Source organism: Mustela nivalis (genome assembly GCF_964662115.1).
Source record: "Mustela nivalis genome assembly, chromosome: 2".
In the NCBI taxonomy this organism is placed as follows: Eukaryota; Metazoa; Chordata; class Mammalia; order Carnivora; family Mustelidae; genus Mustela; species Mustela nivalis.
The window spans coordinates 156,783,246-156,804,389 of NC_139021.1; the positions used below are offsets into that span (position 1 = coordinate 156,783,246).

Here is a 21,144-nt window from a genome sequence, read left to right on the forward strand (position 1 = left end):
CAAAAATCCTTTATAAGTCACCATACCCTATCTATTTCTAGTCCAACAACCTTATGAGGTAAGTGATAAAGTACTAATTTATGCCCAGTTTACAGAAGAAGAGCCTAAGTATAAAAAAGGCAAAGGATGGGCACCTGGGTGGCTCAGTGGGTTAAGCCTCCGCCTTCAGCTCGGGTCATGATCTCAGGGTCCTGGGATCAAGTCCCGCATCAGGCTCTCTGCTCAACGAAGAACCTGCTTCCCCCTCTCTCTGCCTGCCTCTCTGCCTACTTGTGATTTCTCTGTGTGTGTGCCAAATAAATAAAACCTTAAAAAAAAAGGGAAGGGGCAAAGACACAGATAATATAGCTGGTTTGCAGCTTCTAACCCAAATATTCTGGCTTCCAATTCCATCATGCAATAAAACCCACATTATGAATGGGCAGGAACAGGGGCACCTGTGTGGCTCAGTCAGCTGGGCATCTGCCTTGGCTCAGGTCATGACCCCGGAGTCTCAGGACTGAGCTCTGCATCAGGCTCCCTCCTCAGCTGCAAGTCTGCTTGTCCCTCTGCCCCTCACCCTGCTCATGTTCCCTCCCTGCCTCCCTCTCTGTCAAATAAACAAATAAAATCTTAAAATATATTATGTATTTATATATATATAATATATATAAATATATATATATATAAATATATATCCCAGGACCCTGAGATCATGACCCGAGCTGAAGGCGGAGGCTTAACCCACTGAGCCACCCAGGTGCCCATCCTTTGCCTTTTTTATACTTAGGCTCTTCTTCTGTAAACTGGGCATAAATTAGTACTTTATCACTTACCTCATATATATATATATATATATATATATATATATATATATATATATATATATATTATATATATATGGGCAGGAACATAAAGGAACCTAAAGCTACATGCCTCCAGGTCAAAAATTAGTTCAAAAGACTTTTAATAATTTATTTCTCACTTAAGTCACTGAGAAAGCCATGGTCTCAATAATAAAAAACACATTCAGCTTTTTCCAAGGAAAGCATATCTACAAGAAATAGAAAAGTCAGGATAAGGCAGGACTGTTCTATATCATCTTACCTAAAAGCTTAGTGACATTATCCTGTAAAACTATATGGTTCTTGGGATGCCTGGGTGGCTCAGTTGGTTAAGCGCTGCCTTCGGCTCAGGTCATGATCCCAGTGTCCTGGGATCAAGTCCCACATCAGGCTCCTTGCTCGGCAGGGAGCCTGCTTCTCCCTCTGCCTCTGCCTGCCTCTCTGTCTGCCTATGCTCGCTCGCTCTCTCTCCCTCTATCCCTGAAAAATAAATAAAATCTCAAAAAAAAAATTTTTTTTAAAAAGAAAAAAAACAAAACTATATGGTTCTAGTCTAAGTTTATACTACACAATCTTCAGAAATCAACCTAATTTTTCAAAAGCCCTTCCTGTTAAGAAGGAATATGACCAGCCAAAATGAGTATTCTAGTTTAGTTAGTAGCTACAATTTTCTACTAAGAGCTTCCATTAATAAATTATCTTTCAAGTTTATCAGAGATTGATTTATACATGAGGTTACAAGAATTGGCCCCTTCAAGTTTAATGACTCCCAAATGAACTAACAAAGTATGTTCCTAACATTGTAAAGCTGAAGAGTAGACCTTGGACCCTTGATAACCTCACCAAGGTACAGCCCCAAGATGAGGCCAACCCCAAGAAAACCAAGCAATCTTTGCTCTTCCCCTCAACACTCACATTTTTCGGCCACAGGACATGGGGTGCAAACATAAGGGCAAGGTTATAGGCAGACATCTTATTCTTGTCTTGTTTCTTTGCTGTCTGGTACAGGAGATCAAGCAGTAACTTCAGCAAGTTACGATTGGGTGGAGGGAGAATGAGGAAGAGCAACTGGAGAGCCTCAATTTGCCGCTCCTTATCTGGAACATTGGTCTTGTTTCCTTTATCATCAAACTGCATCAAATCTTGAGGACAAAAGAAATGATTGCAAAGGAGGGAGAAAATACAAGGAAGAAAAATCAACATGCCTACTATTATCCTCCCCTCAACTCCAATCCAAAAAAGAATGAAAAAAAGAATCAGGCATAAACACAGATTATAACAAAATATAATAGTGTCAGTATTCAATAATAAAAAAAATAATAAAAATTTTAAATAGGCACAAGACTTGAAAAAACATTTCTCCAAAGAAGATATACAAACGGCCAATAAGCATTTGTATATTCTATATCACTAGCTATCAGGGAAAAGTAAATTAAAACCACAATAAGATACTACTTTATACCCACTAGTATGGCATAACCAACAAACTGAAAATAACAAGTGTTGGCAAGAATGATGAGAAAATTAAACCCTCCTACATTGCTGGTAGGAACGTAAAATGGTGCATTTCGGAAGACAGTTTGGCAGTTCCTCAGAAAGCTAAACATAGTGTTACCATATGACCCAGCAATTCCATTCCTAGATAAATATTCTTAGGGATACAGAGAAACAAAAACATGTCCACACAGATCTTTGACAATGCCACCCCCTCACTTTTCCTTACCCAGACATTTTACTGTTAGCAGAAATATGACAATGAATTATGTGGGAATAGGAGGATGATCCACACAGCTCCCCCATGGAATCAGAATCACTGTTTCTCCCCAAAGAAGCTACACACATTATCAATAAAAACAGTCCCCTTGATAATCAGAACTTCAAAGGTCACAAATAACCATTTGGATATAATTCCAAATCCTGAAAATGATTATGCTGTGTTGTGTTTTAAACTATTTAACTTCAATAATAATTCCAAGTTTAGGAAAGGCAGACAATATTTCTAAAAACTATTCTGTTAACATGAAACTGAAAACAAAAATCCCTTCCAGTTATCAGCAAGGCATACCAAATGCTACAATTGTGCCACACCTCAATATGATCACAAGGAACAGTGAGTCATGGGGTGGGGGAGCAGAGGATTTCAAATATTGCACTAAATTAACTCAACAGAAAAGTGAACAGAATAAGCATTCTTCATGTTAACACTTATAAAAAAAGTATCACATTTTCTATATCTTTTTCGAAATCCAACTTTATTTCTCTCCAAAATAATTATAAAGTTATATAACATTCTAATAGTATTTATTCATTTGTATAATTCAGATTGCCACTGAGAGTGCTAAAAAAAAAAAACAAATCTACCCTTATGAGATTTTACAAATTCAAAGCTAGTTTTTTAAGTAGTAAAAATTAGGGACACCTGGGGGGCTCAACCACCTGAAAGTCTGCCTTCAGCTCCGGTAGTGATCCCAGGGTCCTACGATGGAGTCCCACATCAGGCTCCTTGCTCAGCAGGAAGTCTGTTTCTCCCTCTGCCTGCAGCTCCCCTGCCTTGTGCACTCCCCCTCCCTCCCTCTCTCTCTCTGACAAATAAATAAATAAAATCTTAAAAAAAAAAAAAGTAGTAAACATTACTCAACAGAAAAACTTATATTTTCCTTAAAATTAGAAAGAAAGAGGAAAATGGCCAAGGGCAGAAACCAAGTAAATGCAGTACGGATTCTGATGCCCCGTGCTCTGAGTGCCTATAGCAACCTAAGAGCTCTGCAGTCTAAGAATGAATTCCCCACCGCACAGACATAAAAGAGAATGAGGGAAATATGAGCTGAAAATGGAACATCCACGAGAGAAAAAGAATATATGTAAGTATTTGTTTGTAAATGTGTAAAATACCTCTGAAAGGATACACTAAAAATCAATTGCCCTGGTTGCCTCCAGGAAGAAAAACTGGGTATTGGGAAACAGAGGTGGGAGAGGGGCTTTTTGTTCTATACTTTTATGAATCTTTTGAATTTTGAACCGTGTGAATGTACTGCTTATTTAGAAAACAAATAAAATTATTTTCACGAAACAAGTTTCCAAGATTACAGATGATCTCAACTGAGCCATATTAAGACTTAGCTAAAGCCCCAAACCACTGCAAATATAACAAACCTGCAACCACCTCAGGTACGTGAATCAATCCACAGAAAAGCATTCATTTATTAAGCAACTAAAATATTCAAAGCACAATGCTTTGTGACTCATCAGGGATACAAGAATAAATAAAACCCAGAATTTATCATCAAAGAAGCTGATTTAGCAAGAAAAACACCTGAAAACCTAATTAGCCAATACTACCCAGAGAGCCCAAAATACCATGAAGTCTTAACCAATTTTGGCAGAAGTACTGCTATGGGTTACAAACAACAGAAAATGCCAAACGACTTTACTCAATCCAAAGAAATGTATTCATTTACACCTCCTTCTCACCCCCTATACTCACCAGCAATTTTGAGGTGTGCATGGAAATGTTTATGAGTCAGCAGGGGCTCAGGTAGCTCTCCCAGAAACATCTTCAGCAAGGTAGCAACGTCATTTGAATGAAACTCCCCTGATTCCAAGTCAATATCAGTTCCATTATTGAGAGCATCTCTTAAAATCTGCTGTCGGACACTATTCCCTGGAACTCTAAACAAACCCTCTACTCTCAAGTCTGTTTAGCATGGAAAAAACAGAGGACATGCAAAAAGAAGTCACAATTAAAATAAGTCATCTAAAAGACTATGCTTATAAAACCTTTTATAAAGACCTTGAAGGAGGTTTTCTCCCCATTTCCCAGAAAAGTTTTTAAATCTACTGGCCTCTAAGGAGACTTGTCTGAACATCCCTGAGCCTTGGGGACAGTCTGCCCAGGACTAGGCACATTCAGAGACTGAATTTTACCTAAACAATGACTGGAATGAGCTTGAAAAATAAGTTGGAAGAAAGCCAAATCTCCTAGAAGGCTCCTTCCCTTTGGTTATCTCAGATTTTGTCTGGAAGGAATGAATTCATCTGTGGTAGTCTGTTGCTCCTATAAATGGTTTCTCAGTCCAAAATGAATCTAGAGTCTCTGCACTGCCCCAGAAATCAGAATTCTAACCTGTCAGATCACCTTTCGGACTGAGACTCCCAGAAGCTTAGATCACCCCAACTGAACTGTTTTTCCCTTCCAACTAGGTTCTAAACTAATATAAGAGGATTAAGAAAGATGAGAATTAGAGTTTTGGTTCAATCTGGAAGAACCATGAGAGTTCATGTTTTCAACTTAGGTACATATTTATTTTTGTATAGCCCCCTAATTCAGGGGTTCAAGTTCAAATGCCTTAGAGGGCCAGACAGATAATAATAAATGAATGAATGGGAACCAGAACAAACTAGAGAGTACATACTTGTGCTCCAGCTGAGGGAGGGTCCCAAGATACTAGATCTTCTTATCACCCAAAGAATTAAAAAACCTGGACATTCCCCATTCCCCACTGATAACTGATTTTATTTTTACTTAAACCTTTCCCAACCAAACAAAATGTGAATGTAAATCAGTTTGCAACCTCTGCTCTAGCTCCTACCAGAATGCCCCACATAAAAAAGTCAAAAATAAGCATTTGTATTGAATTTGTCAAAGTATCACATACACCACACATTTCACAACACTCAACTGTACCAACCACTTACAGCAAGACATAACCAGCACGACCACCACAAAATAAATAAGCATTAAGCAAAGAATATATTTTAATTATAGAATTCCAGAGATGAAAACTATCTTTAGTGATAAATCATAGTCCCTTGAGTAAAGATCATGATTCTTTATAATTTATTTTTCCAGAAAAAAAAAAAAAAGCCTGAGTCTAGAAGAAAATGTGATTTTATAGATACTATCTAATTTATCTACATCTTTGAGAGTATAAAACAAACCAATATATGAGATGAAATTTAAAAGGGAATATATTTAGGGGAGCCTGGGTGGCCCAGTGGGTTAAAGCCTCTGCCTTCAGCTCAGGTCATGATCTCAGGGTCCTGGGATAGAGCCCCACATGGCGGGGCATGGGGGGGTGGTAGTCTCTGCTCAGCAGGGAGCCTGCTTCCCCCTCTCTCTCTGCCTGCCTCTCTGCCTACTTGTGATCTCTCTCTGCCAAATAAATAAATAATAATCTTCAAAAAGGGGGGGGGGGATATATTTAGAAACATGCCACCTAAAATTATCATTGGTTAGTATCTTTTGTTCATTGGCACCTACTTACTCAAGGAAGTTAGCTTTCAACAGAAAACTGACAATTCTTCATTAACAAAGAATAATAAAATCTTGAGAACTCTTACTTTTGTGTAGATACTCAATTAGTTGGTATATCTGGGCAATGCCTTCCTCCGTCAATGGGGATCCAAATACCACTCCTTTTTCTAAAAAATCATACAACAGGACAGAGCTATATTTTCCATATATAGTATAAAATCATCATTCTTAAAGCCACTCACGCCTCCTATATTACAGTTCAGCAAATGCTTTCACAGATTCAATAAACAGAACCTTAAAGCTAGAAGTACACCCAAAAATTCAACAACTCTCAATCAACTCTCCACAAGTTTAATATTAGTCATAGCTTCCTTAAAGGCAAAGACCATCTTCTTAGTTAAGTAACAATACCTAGTGTGTTGATATTTAACTTAAAAGAAAAACAGTGAGGTGCCTGGGTGGCTCAGTCAGTTGAGCATTCCACTCTTGGTTTCAGCTCAGGGTATGATCTCAGGGTCCTGAGATCAAGCCCTGCACTGGCCTTCAAGCTCTCACAGAGTACATGAGATTCTCTCTTTCCCTCTCCCTATGCCACCTCCCCCACTCCAGCACATGCATTCTAAGATAAATAAATAAAACCTTTAAAATAGAATAATAAATAAACAAAATTTAGAACCACGACTGTCGAAGTATGACATATACATTGGTATATGCCTGATCTGTTATAATGTTCAAACTTTTATTCTACCATAAATGATTTTCTTATACTTAATAAAATAGTACCTCTTTAATATCTTATCAAAAGCAGTCCACAATTTATTTTCTAGGAAGGCTTTTATTTTGGGTGACTCATAGGTATCTGCCTTATCAAAGCAGTCCATAGAATGAAAACATTCGAGAACTGCAGTAAAGAAAGTTCAAACTTTCTTTACTGTACTCTGCAGCTATGTCATAGGGCATGAAAATCAAGGTAACTACCTAAACTGAATCATGTCACCTTTCTCAGGGACTGATATACTTGCTTTAGTTTAGCTACTTTATAAATTTTTATTGCTAACCTGAGATTTTACTACTTAAGAAAATGAGAAAAACGCCCCCCCCTCAAAAAAAACACCTTTACATAATAGCAACTCAGTGAAAGTACAGATAGATATGAGGAGGTGAAGCCCAGGGAGCAGCTGCAGCCTGCCCGCCCTTCACAGACACGTGCCCTACCCTTTCGCTTGAGAGACATTAGAGACCGGAAGAATCCTGACGCTGGGCCGGCCCCACCAGGCAATTTAAGGTCCACTTCCCCCATCAGCTGAGCCAGCTCAGTTCCAGGTAGGTCAATGAGCCTTGTGATATTGCTGACCACCAACTCGGTGAACACCTCAGGTTTCTCATGTCGGAGTTTCTCCACAAAAAAGTCAGGATTGAAGATAATGGGCTGCCCTCGAAGGGAAGAGTCATTGCAGATAACAAAATTGCAGATGGCATCACTGAAAAAAATGAAACAAGAAACTTTAGGGGATCATTTGTGCATGTTTCTCATGCTCTGTAAGTCATACAATTATTCACTGTTTCTGTGGGTTAACCTACAAATTGGTTTAAAAAACCTAATCCTGGGACGCCTGGGTGGCTCAGTTGGTTGGACCACTGCTTTCGGCTCAGGTCATGATCCCGGAGTCCCAGGATCGAGTCCCGCATCGGGCTCCCAGCTCCATGGGGAGTCTGCTTCTCCCTCTGACCTTCTCCTCGCTCATGCTCTCTCTCACTGCCTCTCTCTCTCAAATAAATAAATAAATAAATCTTTTTTTAAAGAATAAATAAATAAATAATAAAAAACCTAATCCTTAGTCTGTTCACTGTACAAAAGAAGACAATTTGAGCTTGTTGCTATTTAGGTTATACCCACCTAGATACTTAGGAATTTCATTTAATGAAAAGATACTAAATAACCTCTAAATACAACTTGACTCCCTGCTCAATGGGGAGTCCGCATCTCTGTCTCCCTCTGCCCCTTCCCCTCCTCCTGCTCCTGCTCATTCGTGCTCTGATAAATAAAATCTTTAAAAATAAATAAATAAATACGGAAGACCCGATTCTGCCCCTTAATTTCAGGTGTACACCAGAAGACATAGATCCTTAGAGCCTCCCAAGCCCAGTGGTATATTAAATTTGGTAGTCACACAGAGCACATTTCCTTATTAAAACAGCAAAACCCTAGGGGCGCCTGGGTGGCTCAGTGGGTTAAAGCCTCTGCCTTCGGTTCGGGTCATGATCCCAGGGTCCTGGGATCGAGCCCCGCATCCGGCTCTCTGCTCAGTGGGGAGCCTGCTTCCTCCTCTCTCTCTGCCTGCCTCTCTGGCTACTTGTGATCTGTCTGTTAAATAAATAAATAAAAATCTTAAAAAAAAAAAAAAAAAAAAACAGCAAAACCCTGAATTTTTACTGTTAAATACTAGTAAGATGCCAGACCTGCCGCTGTTCTTCCTAACACAGCATGGGTAATAGTTAAGACCTTAGGACTATAGCCAGTACCGTACAGTATTTCCCATGCAGTGTCCCAACTGTTGACAGTACTACATTTAGGCCAGTCTCAAATGCCACGGAAACCACATGACAGCAAGCATGAAACTATTTAAGAGCTAAAACTACATCTAAATAGTGTAGTAGACATTTTGGAGACATTTACTCGACCCATACAATTCTTTGGTTCCTGGGTCCATACACAGGTGTCTGTTTTGTTTTGTTTTCTTCCTTTCTTTCTTCCTTCCTTCCTTTCTTTCTTCCTTCCTTTTTCTTTCTTTTTTTTTTTTTTTTAATTTTATTTATTTATTTGAGAGGGAAGGAGAGGGAGAAAGAGAAGCAGACATCTCCCCATCCCCACCCCCACCAAGCAGGGAGCCTACACCAGCGTTTCCTAATCAGCCCGCCTTTTTTTTTTTTTTTTTAAGATTTAATTTATTTGACAGAGAGAGATCACAAGTAGGCAGAGAGGGAGAGAGAGAGAAAAGGAGGAGGAAGCAGGCTCCCTGCCTAGCAGAGAGCCCGATGTGGGACTCGATCCCAGGACCCTGAGATCATGACCTGAGCTGAAGGCAGAGGCTTAACCCACTGAGCCACAGCCCCTAATCACCCCGCTTTAATTGAAACAGCTGCCCTTGGATTCCTTTCCTCATAATCAAAAAGCCTTCACCAGAATGGAAGGCATTTACAAGTATATAAAACAGATATTAATTCCACCTTACCCGGGTCCAGAAATAGATTTTATTTTAAAATCCTTCAACTCTGGATGCCTCTGCCCCTCATCTAAGTCCAACCTTTATTCAGGCAGGTTCTTCTCTCTAGGCACTTGGAAAAACTCTGTATCTTGCTCCTAATTTCACTTCTCTGTCACTGAATAATGCTAAGCAGCTAAGTTCTATTGGCCTCTGATCCTAGCTGATTTTCCACTCCTACACTACCTGGACTATATTCCTGGCAAAGCTCCTTTGACTCTCAAGAAATATTTTCTTCCCATTCACTGTTTTCCAATGCCTAACTACTATACTGCTTTGTACTTTTAACATGTTATATTAAAGTACACAACACTAATTGTTTGTACCCATTATCAATCATCTCTAATAACTTATTCTAATCCTTATTATATAAAGTCATCTATTATATAACCAATGAGTAGACAGAACACAAACCAGAAAGAACAAGTCATCACATCTGTCAGGCAAAGTTGAAATTCACCTGACACATATAAATATTCCACGATAAAAACAAAAAAAAAAAAAAAACAATTACAACTTAAAAGTCTTCCACAACATCCTAGGTACCGAAAAACTGTTCCAGGAAAAATGACACTCTAAATATTAAATATTAGTAATCTATAATCTACTTTGTCAACACTACACAGATAATTTCTAATAATGATATAATGAAAACAAGGCATGGGAAAACTTCAAAGTTCATCACTTCTTCCTTGAAAAATTACTACATAGGGGCACCTGGATGGCTCAGTGGGTTAAAGCCTCAGCCTTCGGCTCAGGTCATGATCTCAGGGTCCTGGGATCGAGCCCCGTGTCGGGCTCTCTGCTCAGCAGGGAGCCTGCTTCCCATCATCTCTCTCTGCCTGCCTCTCTGCCTACTTGTGATCTCTGTCTGTCAAATGATAAATAAAATATTTGAAGAAAAAAAAAAGGAAAGAAAAATTTTCAATTGATAGCTACTAAATTTTCTTTTCTCTGAAATGATAATAAAAGAATTCACATAAAGATTTAAAATTATAAACATGTATTCTTAAGTCAAAAAGTCATTAAGAGGGGCACCTGGGTGGCTCAGTGGTTTGGGCTGCTGCCTTCGGCTCGGGTCATGATCTCAGGGTCCTGGGATCGAGCCCCGCATCGGGCTCCCTGCTCCGCAGGAAACCTGCTTCCCTCTCTCTCTCTCTCTCTGCCTGCCTCTCTGCCTACTTCTGATCTCTGTCTGTCAAATAAATAAATAAAATCTTTAAAAAAAAAAAGTCATTAAGAAAGAGATCTAAAACTGCTTACTGACTTAACATTTTTATATACAAGGAAAGGTTATTTTCCTTGTAAGGGTGCAAATGATTATAAGGCAATTAAAATCAAAAGCAAGTGTATCCTAAACCAATGACAAAACCTCTTTTTCTTTTAGTGTATGCTTATTTCAGTGAAGAAACATGAGTCAATATAAAACTACTGTTTATAATCACTGCCAATGAGAAATCACTACTCTGAGAGAGCCAGAAAAATCATGAAACGTGTTAGCACTGAAAAGAGTCTTATAATTTACTGAGTCTAAACTATCATTTTATGGACTTCAGATCCCTTTTAATTCTGAAAAACAGATTTTAGATCAAATTAGTTCTAACAAATAAATATGCATAAATAGCATCCATTATGGGCGCCTGGGTGGCTCAGCCAGTTAAGTGGCTGCCTTCTGCTCAGGTCATGATCCCAGGGTCCTGGGATGGAGCTGTGCATCAGGTTCCCTACTCAGCAGAGAGCCTTCTTCTCCCTCTCCCTCTGCCTGCCACTCTGCCTACTTCTGCTCTCTATCTCCCTGCCAAATAAATAAATCTTACAAAAAAAAAAAAAAAATAGCATCCACTACATTCCTGAAGCAGAAACACACAGAGACATATACCTTCAGACTTTAATTTTATTAATATCCCAGAGCAATATTCAGTTAAGATCCTAAAACTTGCATCACAGGGGTGCCTGGGTGGCTCATGGGTTAAGCCTCTGCATTTGGCTCAGGTCATGGTCTCAGGGTCCTGGGATCAAGCCCCGCATCAGGCTCTCTGCTCCGCAGGGAGCCTGCTTCCCCCTCTCTCTCTGCCTGCCTTTCTGCCTACTTGCGATCTCTCTCTCTCTGTGTCAAATAAACAAATAAAATATTTTTAAAAAATTAAAAAATTAAACTTCCATCACAAATGACACTCCAGCACTAAACTGGATCAAATGCAAAAATGAGAAAGGAGCTAGAAGCACAAAGCCCTAGCTACATAGTTTCTCAACAGAGCCCTCCCTACCTGACCATCACCTTCAAGTCTGTCCCCTCCTAAAGAGGTAGAACAGATAGAAGAATAAGTAAGTTCAAGTCTCCCTCTACCCATTCACAAAGAATACCAGAAAAAGTTCCCTTGAAAGTCCTAACCCACAGGTAATAAGCAATCTGTTTCTTTTCACCTGCTTTTTCTCCCCTTCCTTCCCATGACCATTCATCCTTGTTTTGCCCCACTTGAAAATCTTTAACCTAGTTTTTTATTTCTCCTTTTTCACTTTTTCTGAGTGGAGCACCTATCTGGTAAGATAGGATGTAAGAGAGAAAAATGATTAAAAAGGAAGTAAAATGGAAGATGGGAGATGGAAAAGACAGATACACAGTGGGTTACATTTTTTTAATTACCCCCATACCACATAGCCTGCTAATCCCTTTCCACAGAACACACAGTATCACAATATAAAGTTGAGAATATCTAGGAACATGATTAAGAACTTAAGAGATTTCTAGGTCTAAAGAAAATACTACATTTAAGTAAAAACAACTTCCTACTCTAGAGTATCTTATTTTAAAACTAAGTCTAAGTTTGCTCAAGTTCAAGAAAAAAAATTTAATTTCTTACATAAGTGCTGAAAGCTTCTGATGAGGCATTGGTAAAGCGAAGAGACTGGAAAAAAAATTTTCTCCTTGTTTGTTGTGACAAAGGAACCCTCCTTTCCCTGCCCCATTACAGCCTACACAAATTCCAGACATGTTAGAGGACACAAGGACACATTATGGGGCCTGAAAGGCAGTACTTATCAGGACTCTAAGCACTCATTTGCAAGCAGGAACAAAACAGAAATAAAAAAATTGGACCAGTTCATTGTATTTGCCAACGTGTAGATAAAGCTCAACAGTAGTCTCCCATCACACTAAAAGTTGTATTAGACAAAACAATCATATAATGTAAGAGTATAAGGACAAATACTTTTATAGTATGGAGGGGAGAATGATCCCTACCTCACATCATACACAAAAAATACAAAAAAGATCAAAATATGAAAAGCCAAACTTAAACAGTTTAGAAAAGAAGAATGAATAATAAATGAGGCAGAAGAAATGTGTCTTAAACAAGGCATAAAAAGTACAATCCACAAAGAAAAGACTGACACATTTAACTACATTAAAATTTTAAATGTGTGTACAACAAATGACATTATGAACAAAGTTCTTTAAAAATGAAGTCAAAATGCCTCTGGAGAGAGATGAAAAAACAGGAGTGGGAGAAAAACTTTTTACTATATGTTCTTTCATATTTTCTAGATTTTTTTTGAAGATTTTATTAATTTATTTTACAGAGATCACAAGTAGTCAGAGAGGCAGGCAGAGAGAAAGAGGAGGAAGCAGGCTCCCCACTAAGCAGAGAGCCCAATGCGGGGCTCGATCCCAGGACCCTGAGTTCATGACCTGAGCCTAAGGCAGAGGCTTAACCACTGAGCCACCCAGGTGCCCCCATATTTTCTGAATTTTTGATTCCTGTGAACATAGTGCCCATTCACAATAAATACATAAATAGATTTAAATTTTAAACTAGAAAGCCATAAACTGGGGGAAAAAACTTGTCATGCATATAAAAGAATTAGTATTCAGAATTTATCAATCTAAAAATTTATATCTAAAATTTAGAAGAAAAACACACTCAAAGAAAATTAGACAAATGATCAAGTAATTCATAAAGGAGGAGCCCTACGTAACTAACAAACATGAAAATAATCTCAACCTTAAAAGTTACAAGGGTTGGGGTGCTTGGGTGGCTCAGCTGTTAGGCGCCTGCCTTCAGCTCTGGTCATTATCCCAGGGTTCTGGGATTGAGCCCTAGATCAGGCTCCCTGCTCAATGGGAAGCGTGCTTCTCCCTCTCCCACTCTCCCTGCTTGTGCTCCCTCTCTCGCTGTGTCTCTCTCTGTCAAATAAATAAATAAAATCTTGTAAAAAATAAAAATAATTAAAAGTTACAAGGTCGGGGCATACTGAGTGAGCATGGAAACTAGTTAAGATTCTCTCTCTCGCTCTCCCTTTGCCTCTCTCCCCGTCATGCAAGCACGCACACTCTCTTTCTCTCTCTCTCTCTTTCTAAAAAGGGGGGGGAAAGTTACAAGTATAAGCAAACTGAAGAATGGTGTCTTTCCCCATCCATCATTTTGGCAAAAACTATCAGATTCAGGCAATATCTTTTTACTCCTAGTTTGCTGAGGGTGACTTACTATCATGAGTCAGAGTTTAATTTTATCTATTTGTTGTGCAGCAGTTGATATGATTTTTCTCCTTTATTTTGTTAATGTGGTGAATGACCCTGATTATGTTAAACCAATCTTGCACTTCCTTTTTTTTTTTTTTTTTTCTTAAGATTTGATTTATTTATTTGACACACACACAGAGAGAGAGAGAGACAGTAAGAGAGGGAACACAAGCAGGGAGAGTAGCAGAGGGAAAAGCAGGCTCCCCACTGAGCAGAGAGCCCAATGCAGGGCTCCATCCCAGGATCCTGAGATCATGACCTGAGCTGAGCAACCCAATCTTGCATTTCTAGAATGCTGTTATATTATCATCTTTATATATTGCTGAATTTGGTTTGCTTATAGTCTGGGTTTCCATATAGATTCATAAGTTAGACTGTCATGGAATTGCTTTCTCAAAGTAGAGAGTTCCTGTGAAATCTTTCATGAGCCAAAATGGCATTAAGTGAAGAAGCCATTACCATTAACTTATATGGAAAAAATTTTTTGCATCCCCAGACCCCAAAAATAGCCCCTCTTAGCATTTTTTGACCCTACATTCCTGGTGGATGTACAAAATAAATCAAGATAAAGTACAGATACCCACAGACACAGTTCAAACACATGACAGCTTGCTGCTGAGATGCTGAGTATAGTTCTCCGGGAAGGAGCTTGGGGGTGCCGCTCGCAGAGTATGAGCTGCCTTATATTGGCTCGCTGGAAAACAAACGCTAAATGCTATTCTCATTTTTTATCTTGCTTTGTAAAAGTGGAAATCCTCTCTGGGTTTCTTTCAGTTAGTGAAAACAAGCTCTAATGTAGGTCCCTCCTAAAAGCAAAGAGGTCTAACACAAACGTTCAAAAAGCAGGAGGAGGGGCACCTGGGTGGCTCAGTGGGTTAAGCTGCTGCCTTCGGCTCAGGTCATGATCTCGAGTTCCCGGGATCAAGTCCCCGCATCGGGCTCTCTGCTCAGCAGGGAGCCTGCTTCCTCCTCTCTCTCTCTGCCTGCCTCTCTGCCTACTTGTGATCTCTCTCTGTCAAATAAATAAATAAAATCTTTTAAAACAAGAAAAAAAAAAAAAAAAGCAGGAGGATACCTGTACAGAGCGCGACCTCCTCTTCCACAGTTTCACTTTCTGTGGTCCACAAGCAGATAATCCCCCTCTTGACCTACCATCAGAAGGTCAACAATAGCCTGACAATGACCAAAGATCCCTACATCATTCACCTCACTTCATCTGATAATATAGGCATTTTATCATTTCACATGATCACAAGAAGGGTGACTATAGCACAAAAGGTATTTTGAGAAAAAGACCACATTCACCTAACTTTCATTATATTGTTTTTTTTAAGAGTTTATTTATTTGACAGACAGAGATCACAAGTAGGTAGAGAGGCAGGCAGAGAGAGAGGAAGGGAAGCAGGCTCCCCGCTGAGCAGAGAGCCCGATGTAAGGCTCAATCCCAGAACCCTGAGATCATGACCTGAGCCGAAGGCAGAAGTTTAACCCAATGAGCCACCCAGGCGCCCCGATTTTATTTATTCATGAGAGAGAGAGTGCATACGCATGAGAACACAAGAAGGTAGAGGGGCAGAGGGAGAGCTGAGCAGGGAACCTGACACAGGGCTTGATCATGACCTGAGCTGAAAACAGATGCTTAACCCACTGAGCCACCCAGGTGCCCCTCACTATGTAACTTTGTAGTTTTCTTTTCTTTTCTTTTTTTTAAGATTTTTATTTATTTGACAGACAGATCACAAGTAGGCAGAGAGGCAGGCAGAGAGAGAGAGAGGAGGAGGAGGCAGGCTCCCTGCTGAGGAGAGAGCCCGAAATGAGGCTCCATCCCAGGCCCCTGGGCTCATTACCTGAGCCGAAGGCAGAGGCCTTAACCACTGAGCCACCCAGGCGCCCATAACTTTGTAGTTCTTAAGAGAAACCATTAAAAAGTTCCTAAGAGGGGTGCCTAAGTGGCTCAGTTGGTTAAGCTTCTGCCTTCAGCTCAGGTCATGATCTGAGTCTGTCTTAGGTTCAGGGTCCTGAGAAGGAGCCTCCCCTACTTTTCCCTCTCCCTCTCTCTGCCACTCCTGTTTGTGCGCTCTCGCGCTCTCTCTCTCTCTCTGTGTCAAGTAAATAAATAAATAATCCTTTTTTAAAAAGTTATCTCCTCCTCTTTATTCATGATGTTGACAATTTTTCTCTTTTTATTAATTTATGAATCTTATTAGAGGTTTATCAATTTTATTAGCTTTGTCAAGTTTCCAGCTTTTGATTTTGCTGAATCCCTCTATTACATGTCTGCTGTTTACTTTATTAATTTCTGCTCTTATCTTTATTACTTCCTTTCTTTACTGGATTCAGGGTAAAGGTGGTGCTGCCACTCTGTGGAATGGATGACCTTTTCACTATGTGGTACTGGAACACTTGTGATACATACAGAGGGGAAAAGTGAAATTTGATTATCTACCTCACACTATACACAAAGATCATCAATTCCAGGTAAATGGAAGATTTAGAGATGAACAGAACAATAAACCTACTAGAAGGTAATATAGAAAAATACACTCTTGAACTGAGGCTGGGGAGATTTTTTAAATAACTTTAAAATAACACATTAAAAATATTAACCACAAAAAAGATTAATACATTTGAGTTCATTAAAGTAAGAACTTGTGCTTATCAAAAGACATCCTTAAGAAAGCCACAGAGTAGGAATATAGCCAAAAAAGGGGCTCACCTTAATATACTAAGCATTCCTACTATCAGTAAGAAAAAACACAACCCACTAGAAAAACAGGCATGAAATTTCAAAAAAAATCTCATAAAAAAGAGTAGCCAAGGGGCACCTGGGTAACTTAGTAGGTTAAGCACCTGACTCTTGTTTTAGGCTCAGATCATGATCTCAGGGTCAGCATGGAGTCTGCTTGAGAACTCTCTCTCCCTCTGCCCCTCCACAGGCTAGCAAACATGCACACAAGCTCTCTAACTCCCTCTCAAATAAATAAATAAATAAATAAAATATTAAAAAAAAAAAAAGTAGCCAAATGCAAAAAAAAAAAAAAAAAAAAATGCCCAATATCATTAGGTATCAAGGAAATGCAAATTTTTAAACAATGACATACTACCACCCAACAGAATGACTAAAATTAAAGAGAATGACCAAAGTTTAGAGAAACTAACAGTTAACTCTTTTATACTGATAGCAAAGCTATAAAAGTGGTACAACCACTTTGGAAAACTGTTTGGTCTTATCTACTAAACCTGAACAAAAGTGTATCCTATGACTCCATCAGTTCTAAAATATGCTTAATGTGTGTAGCCACAGGTGCACCAAAAATCACAAACAAGAATGTTCACTGAGGTGCCCGGGTGCTCAGTGGGTTAGGCATCTGTCTTCATCTGTCTTCAATCATATCTCAGAGTCCTGGGATCGAGCCCTGAATCCAGCTCCACGCTCAGTGGAGAAGTCTGCTTCTCCCTCTCCTTCTGCCCCTCACCCAGCTCATGCTCACTCACATGCTCTCATTCTCTCTCATTCTAAAATAAATGAAATCTTTTAAAAAAATAAAAAAGTTCACTGAAACATTAATTTATAAACAGCAAAACATCCAGCAGAATGCTTCTATTAGGGGCGCCTGGGTGGCTCAGTGGGTAAAAACCTCTTCGGCTCAGGTCATGATCCCGGGTCCTGGGATCGAGCCCCACATTGGGCTCTCTGCTCGGCAGGGAGCCTGCTTCCTCCTCTCTCTCTGCCTGCCTCTCTGCCTACTTGTGATCTCTGTCTGTCAAATAAATAAATAAAATCTTAAAAAAAAAAAAAGAATGCTTTTATTAAATTGTGGCATATATAATGGTATATTTTACAGCAACGAAAATGGACATACTCCAGTCAGATGAGCCATCATGGATGAATCACATAAAATGATGAGAAAAGAAGTCTCACACACACCCACCCGCCCACACACTACTTACTAAGTATGTGCTGACATTTACATCAAATTTTAAGAACAGACAAAAGCATATCATTTAGCAATACTTGTTTAAGTGGTAAAATTGTAAAGAGAAGCAAAGATAGATTTACTATAAAATTCAGGATAACGGCTACCTTTGGGGGACAGTGATTAAGAGTAGGCAAGAGGGCATGAGGGGAATTTCCACGGTGCTAGCAATATTCTTGTGATAAATCACTGAGCTATGGAAAAAGGGAGATTCATTGGAAGTAAATATGGCAAATGTTAAGGTATGTTGAAGCTGAGCAATAGGAAAATATTAACTATATTATTCTACATACTTGCATGTAGAATCACATCTTTCTAGACACATTTTTTTTTTAAAGAACAAGGCGCCCCAGGACTCTAAATGCATGTATTAGGTAACCATCCCAAAGAAGGATAAGAGGCAAAGCTGATCAAAAAGGATAATTTGGTAGGCGCCTAGGTGGCTCAGTGGGTTAAGCCGCTGCCTTCGGCTCAGGTCATGATCTCAGGGTCCTGGGATCGAGTCCCGTGTCGGGCTTTCTGCTCAGCAGGGAGCCTGCTTCCTCCTCTCTCTCTCTGCCTGCCTCTCTGCCTACTTGTAATCTCTCTCTGTCAAAGAAATAAATAAAATCTTTTAAAAAATAATAAAAAGGATAATTTGGGTGCAGGATAATTTGGGGGGAGCTGGCTGGCTCAGTCAGTAGAGCATGCAACCCTTGATCTCAGGATCATAAGTTCAAGCCCAACGCTGGCTACAGAGCTTACACTGGAAAAGAAAAAGAAAGAAGAAAAGAAAAGGGTAACTTTTATTACCTACTTGACTGCTATGATTACTCTTACCACTAGATGGAACTCTACATGTAAGGCGATCTGTGATTAGTGAAAGGACCAGAAAGAGAATCCACAGCTGAAAAATCAATTACACAATACTGAAATTCAAGTGCTTTTCAGGCATGTTGAACCCATGAATCTGCAAAACTGAAGGCAGTGGGGGAAAAAAAAAACAACTTATCCTGCAGATGTATCTTTTGGCTGACTGCTACCAAAATGCTACTGCATACCCACAAAACTAAATGTTTCCTCCCTAGTGAATTGCTTAACTCGATTTGTTCTCCAAGAACCACAACCTTGGCAACATCTATCAAAATAGGAGCTATATTTAAAGCTGTCTAAATCTGACTTACCACCCTAAGAGAAGTATGCACTCTCTTACTACTTTTTCAACCCTCTGGCTCTGAAACATGACTTTCATTGTGTTGCTTTCTGGGAGAGCTGTTAATAATACATATAAATATTAAAGAAGTTATTATTCTTCCTTTTTCTAAATATATGTCATATATATATATATATATATATATATATATATATATATACACACACACACACACACACACACATATATATAAAATTTAAACTGTTATCATGAAAGTTGTATATAGAGAGAAAGGATAAAACAGGTCCCATGTGCACAAGCTGGTAGAATTTCTAAGTAACAGAAACAGTTCAAGGTTGATTAGTATCACAAGATTTCTGGAAATTATACCCAATTTCTTATACAAAAGTTTTGAAACATTTACATTCTAAGGGCTGCCCTTTGAGTAGTTGTCCACGGTTTTGTAATTAGGATATCCTATCTCTAATTTAGACTCCAAAAGTCTGCAAAAGCATATCTGACCCCTATATTTGATCTCAAACTCATTTCAAAGTACTTAATTTCAAGGCAACTTAATCTGAATTAAATTAAACTAGTTAGAAATTAAAGAATTCCTGATTGCTTATCTTTTCTTAAATTATTTTATTAACATAAAATGTATTATTGATTGCTTATCTTCTTAACCTTAACATTTTTTGGAAACCTGACCTAAGATTTTGTCCTATGGAATGACAACACAATGTCCTCAGTCAAGAAAGTGAATTATACTTCCTCCAAGTATCAATAACAATAGTATCAATAATTGTTATCTATTTACTTGTCAATTTTTATCCTTTTGGGTGTCAAGAGAATTGGTATTAGTTCTTTTTTCTTTTTAAAATTGTATTTATTTATTTGACAGAGACATAGAGAGCACAAGTAGGCAGAGAGGCAGGCGAAGGGAGAGGGAGCCCGATGTGGCTCTCAATCCCAGGACCCTAGGATCATGACCTGAACAGAAAGAAGGCAGCCGCTTAACAGACTAAGCCACCCAGGTGTCCCAAATTGGTGTTAATTCTGTTACCATCACCTCTCTTAATTTTTCTCCTTCAGGCAAGCGTACAATAAGAAAGTTTATTTGTATTTATTTGTATTAGAAAAATAACATCTTGAACCTGGGTGGCTCAGTCCTTAAGCTTCTGCCTTTGGCTCAGGTCATGATCCTAGAGTCCTGGTATCAAGCCCCACATCAGGCTCCCTGCTCAATGGGAAACCTGCTTCTCTCTCTCCCACTCCCCCTGCTTGTGTTCCCTCCCTCACTATCTCTACCAAATAAACAAATAAAATCTTTAAAAAAAAAAAAAGAAAGAAAGAAAGAAAGAGAAAAATAACATCAAAATTCCCTATTTGGAGAAATTTCTATAAAATGCTTTGTTGACAATACAGTATCTCTCTTATTATTACCTAAAACAACTTTTACCTAAAAGTTTTACCTAAAAGTTGTTTACCACTCAGAAAAGTATAGTCCAAACTTCAGAAGACTCTTTCCCAACAGACTTTAAATGACACGAGCCTCAGAAATACACAAAGTATTTCTATGTATGATCAGATTAGGTTCCAAAAGACTACGTCTAAATCGTTTGTTCCAAAGTCCAGAGTCATCCTATCCAAGAGAGATAGCAAGTGCTTTTGCTCTGGCACGTGACATTCATCTCTCACACAACTTCTTAAAAAGAGCTTCTATTACCTAAGTCAGTAGTCATAAGTCTCTTCATCAACTAACATAAGAATGTGAAATCACAGTTACTCAGGTGTCATTTAAAATCAAACTAACCACGACCTACTGAGTGCTTTGTACTTTTATGAAATTCTAAGGTATAGGTACAAGAATCTAAGCTAGTTGCTGGTCTCCGGAAGCTTAAAATTCACCAAGCTTTTATTCTTTTTTTTTCCCCACTATCTATAGATAGCCAAGATACAAGTAGCCAGCTGCAGGTACAATTAGCACATGAGCACCTAGGAAACCCAATGAGATAACTTTGAAAATTAGAAAACAATTTTTGTTTTATTGCATTTGCATACACACACACACACACATTAGCCTTTGAAGCATCACTATTTTTTTTAAGATTTTATTTATTTATTTGACAGAGATCACAAGTAGGCAGAGAAAAAGGCAGAGAGAAGGAAGCAGGC

The 21,144-nt window shown here is 38.9% G+C and overlaps 1 protein-coding gene across 3 annotated transcripts in view; it reads right to left on the minus strand.

Moving 5' to 3' along the window:
* Positions 1–21,144, minus strand: part of ARHGAP19 (Rho GTPase activating protein 19) — a 63,154-nt gene that overhangs the window by 28,829 nt on the left and 13,181 nt on the right. For all 3 annotated transcript variants that reach the window (XR_014309291.1, XM_082722148.1, XM_082722149.1), the window contains exons 2-5: positions 7,294–7,559; positions 6,165–6,245; positions 4,309–4,518; positions 1,740–1,966 (exon numbers count right to left, since the gene is read on the minus strand). Coding sequence is in view for 2 of the 3 variants with exons in the window: in XM_082722148.1 (XP_082578274.1) it covers positions 1,740–1,966; positions 4,309–4,518; positions 6,165–6,245; positions 7,294–7,559 (784 nt within the window). In the remaining variant the exon portion in view is untranslated. The remainder of the gene's footprint in view (positions 1–1,739; positions 1,967–4,308; positions 4,519–6,164; positions 6,246–7,293; positions 7,560–21,144) is intronic.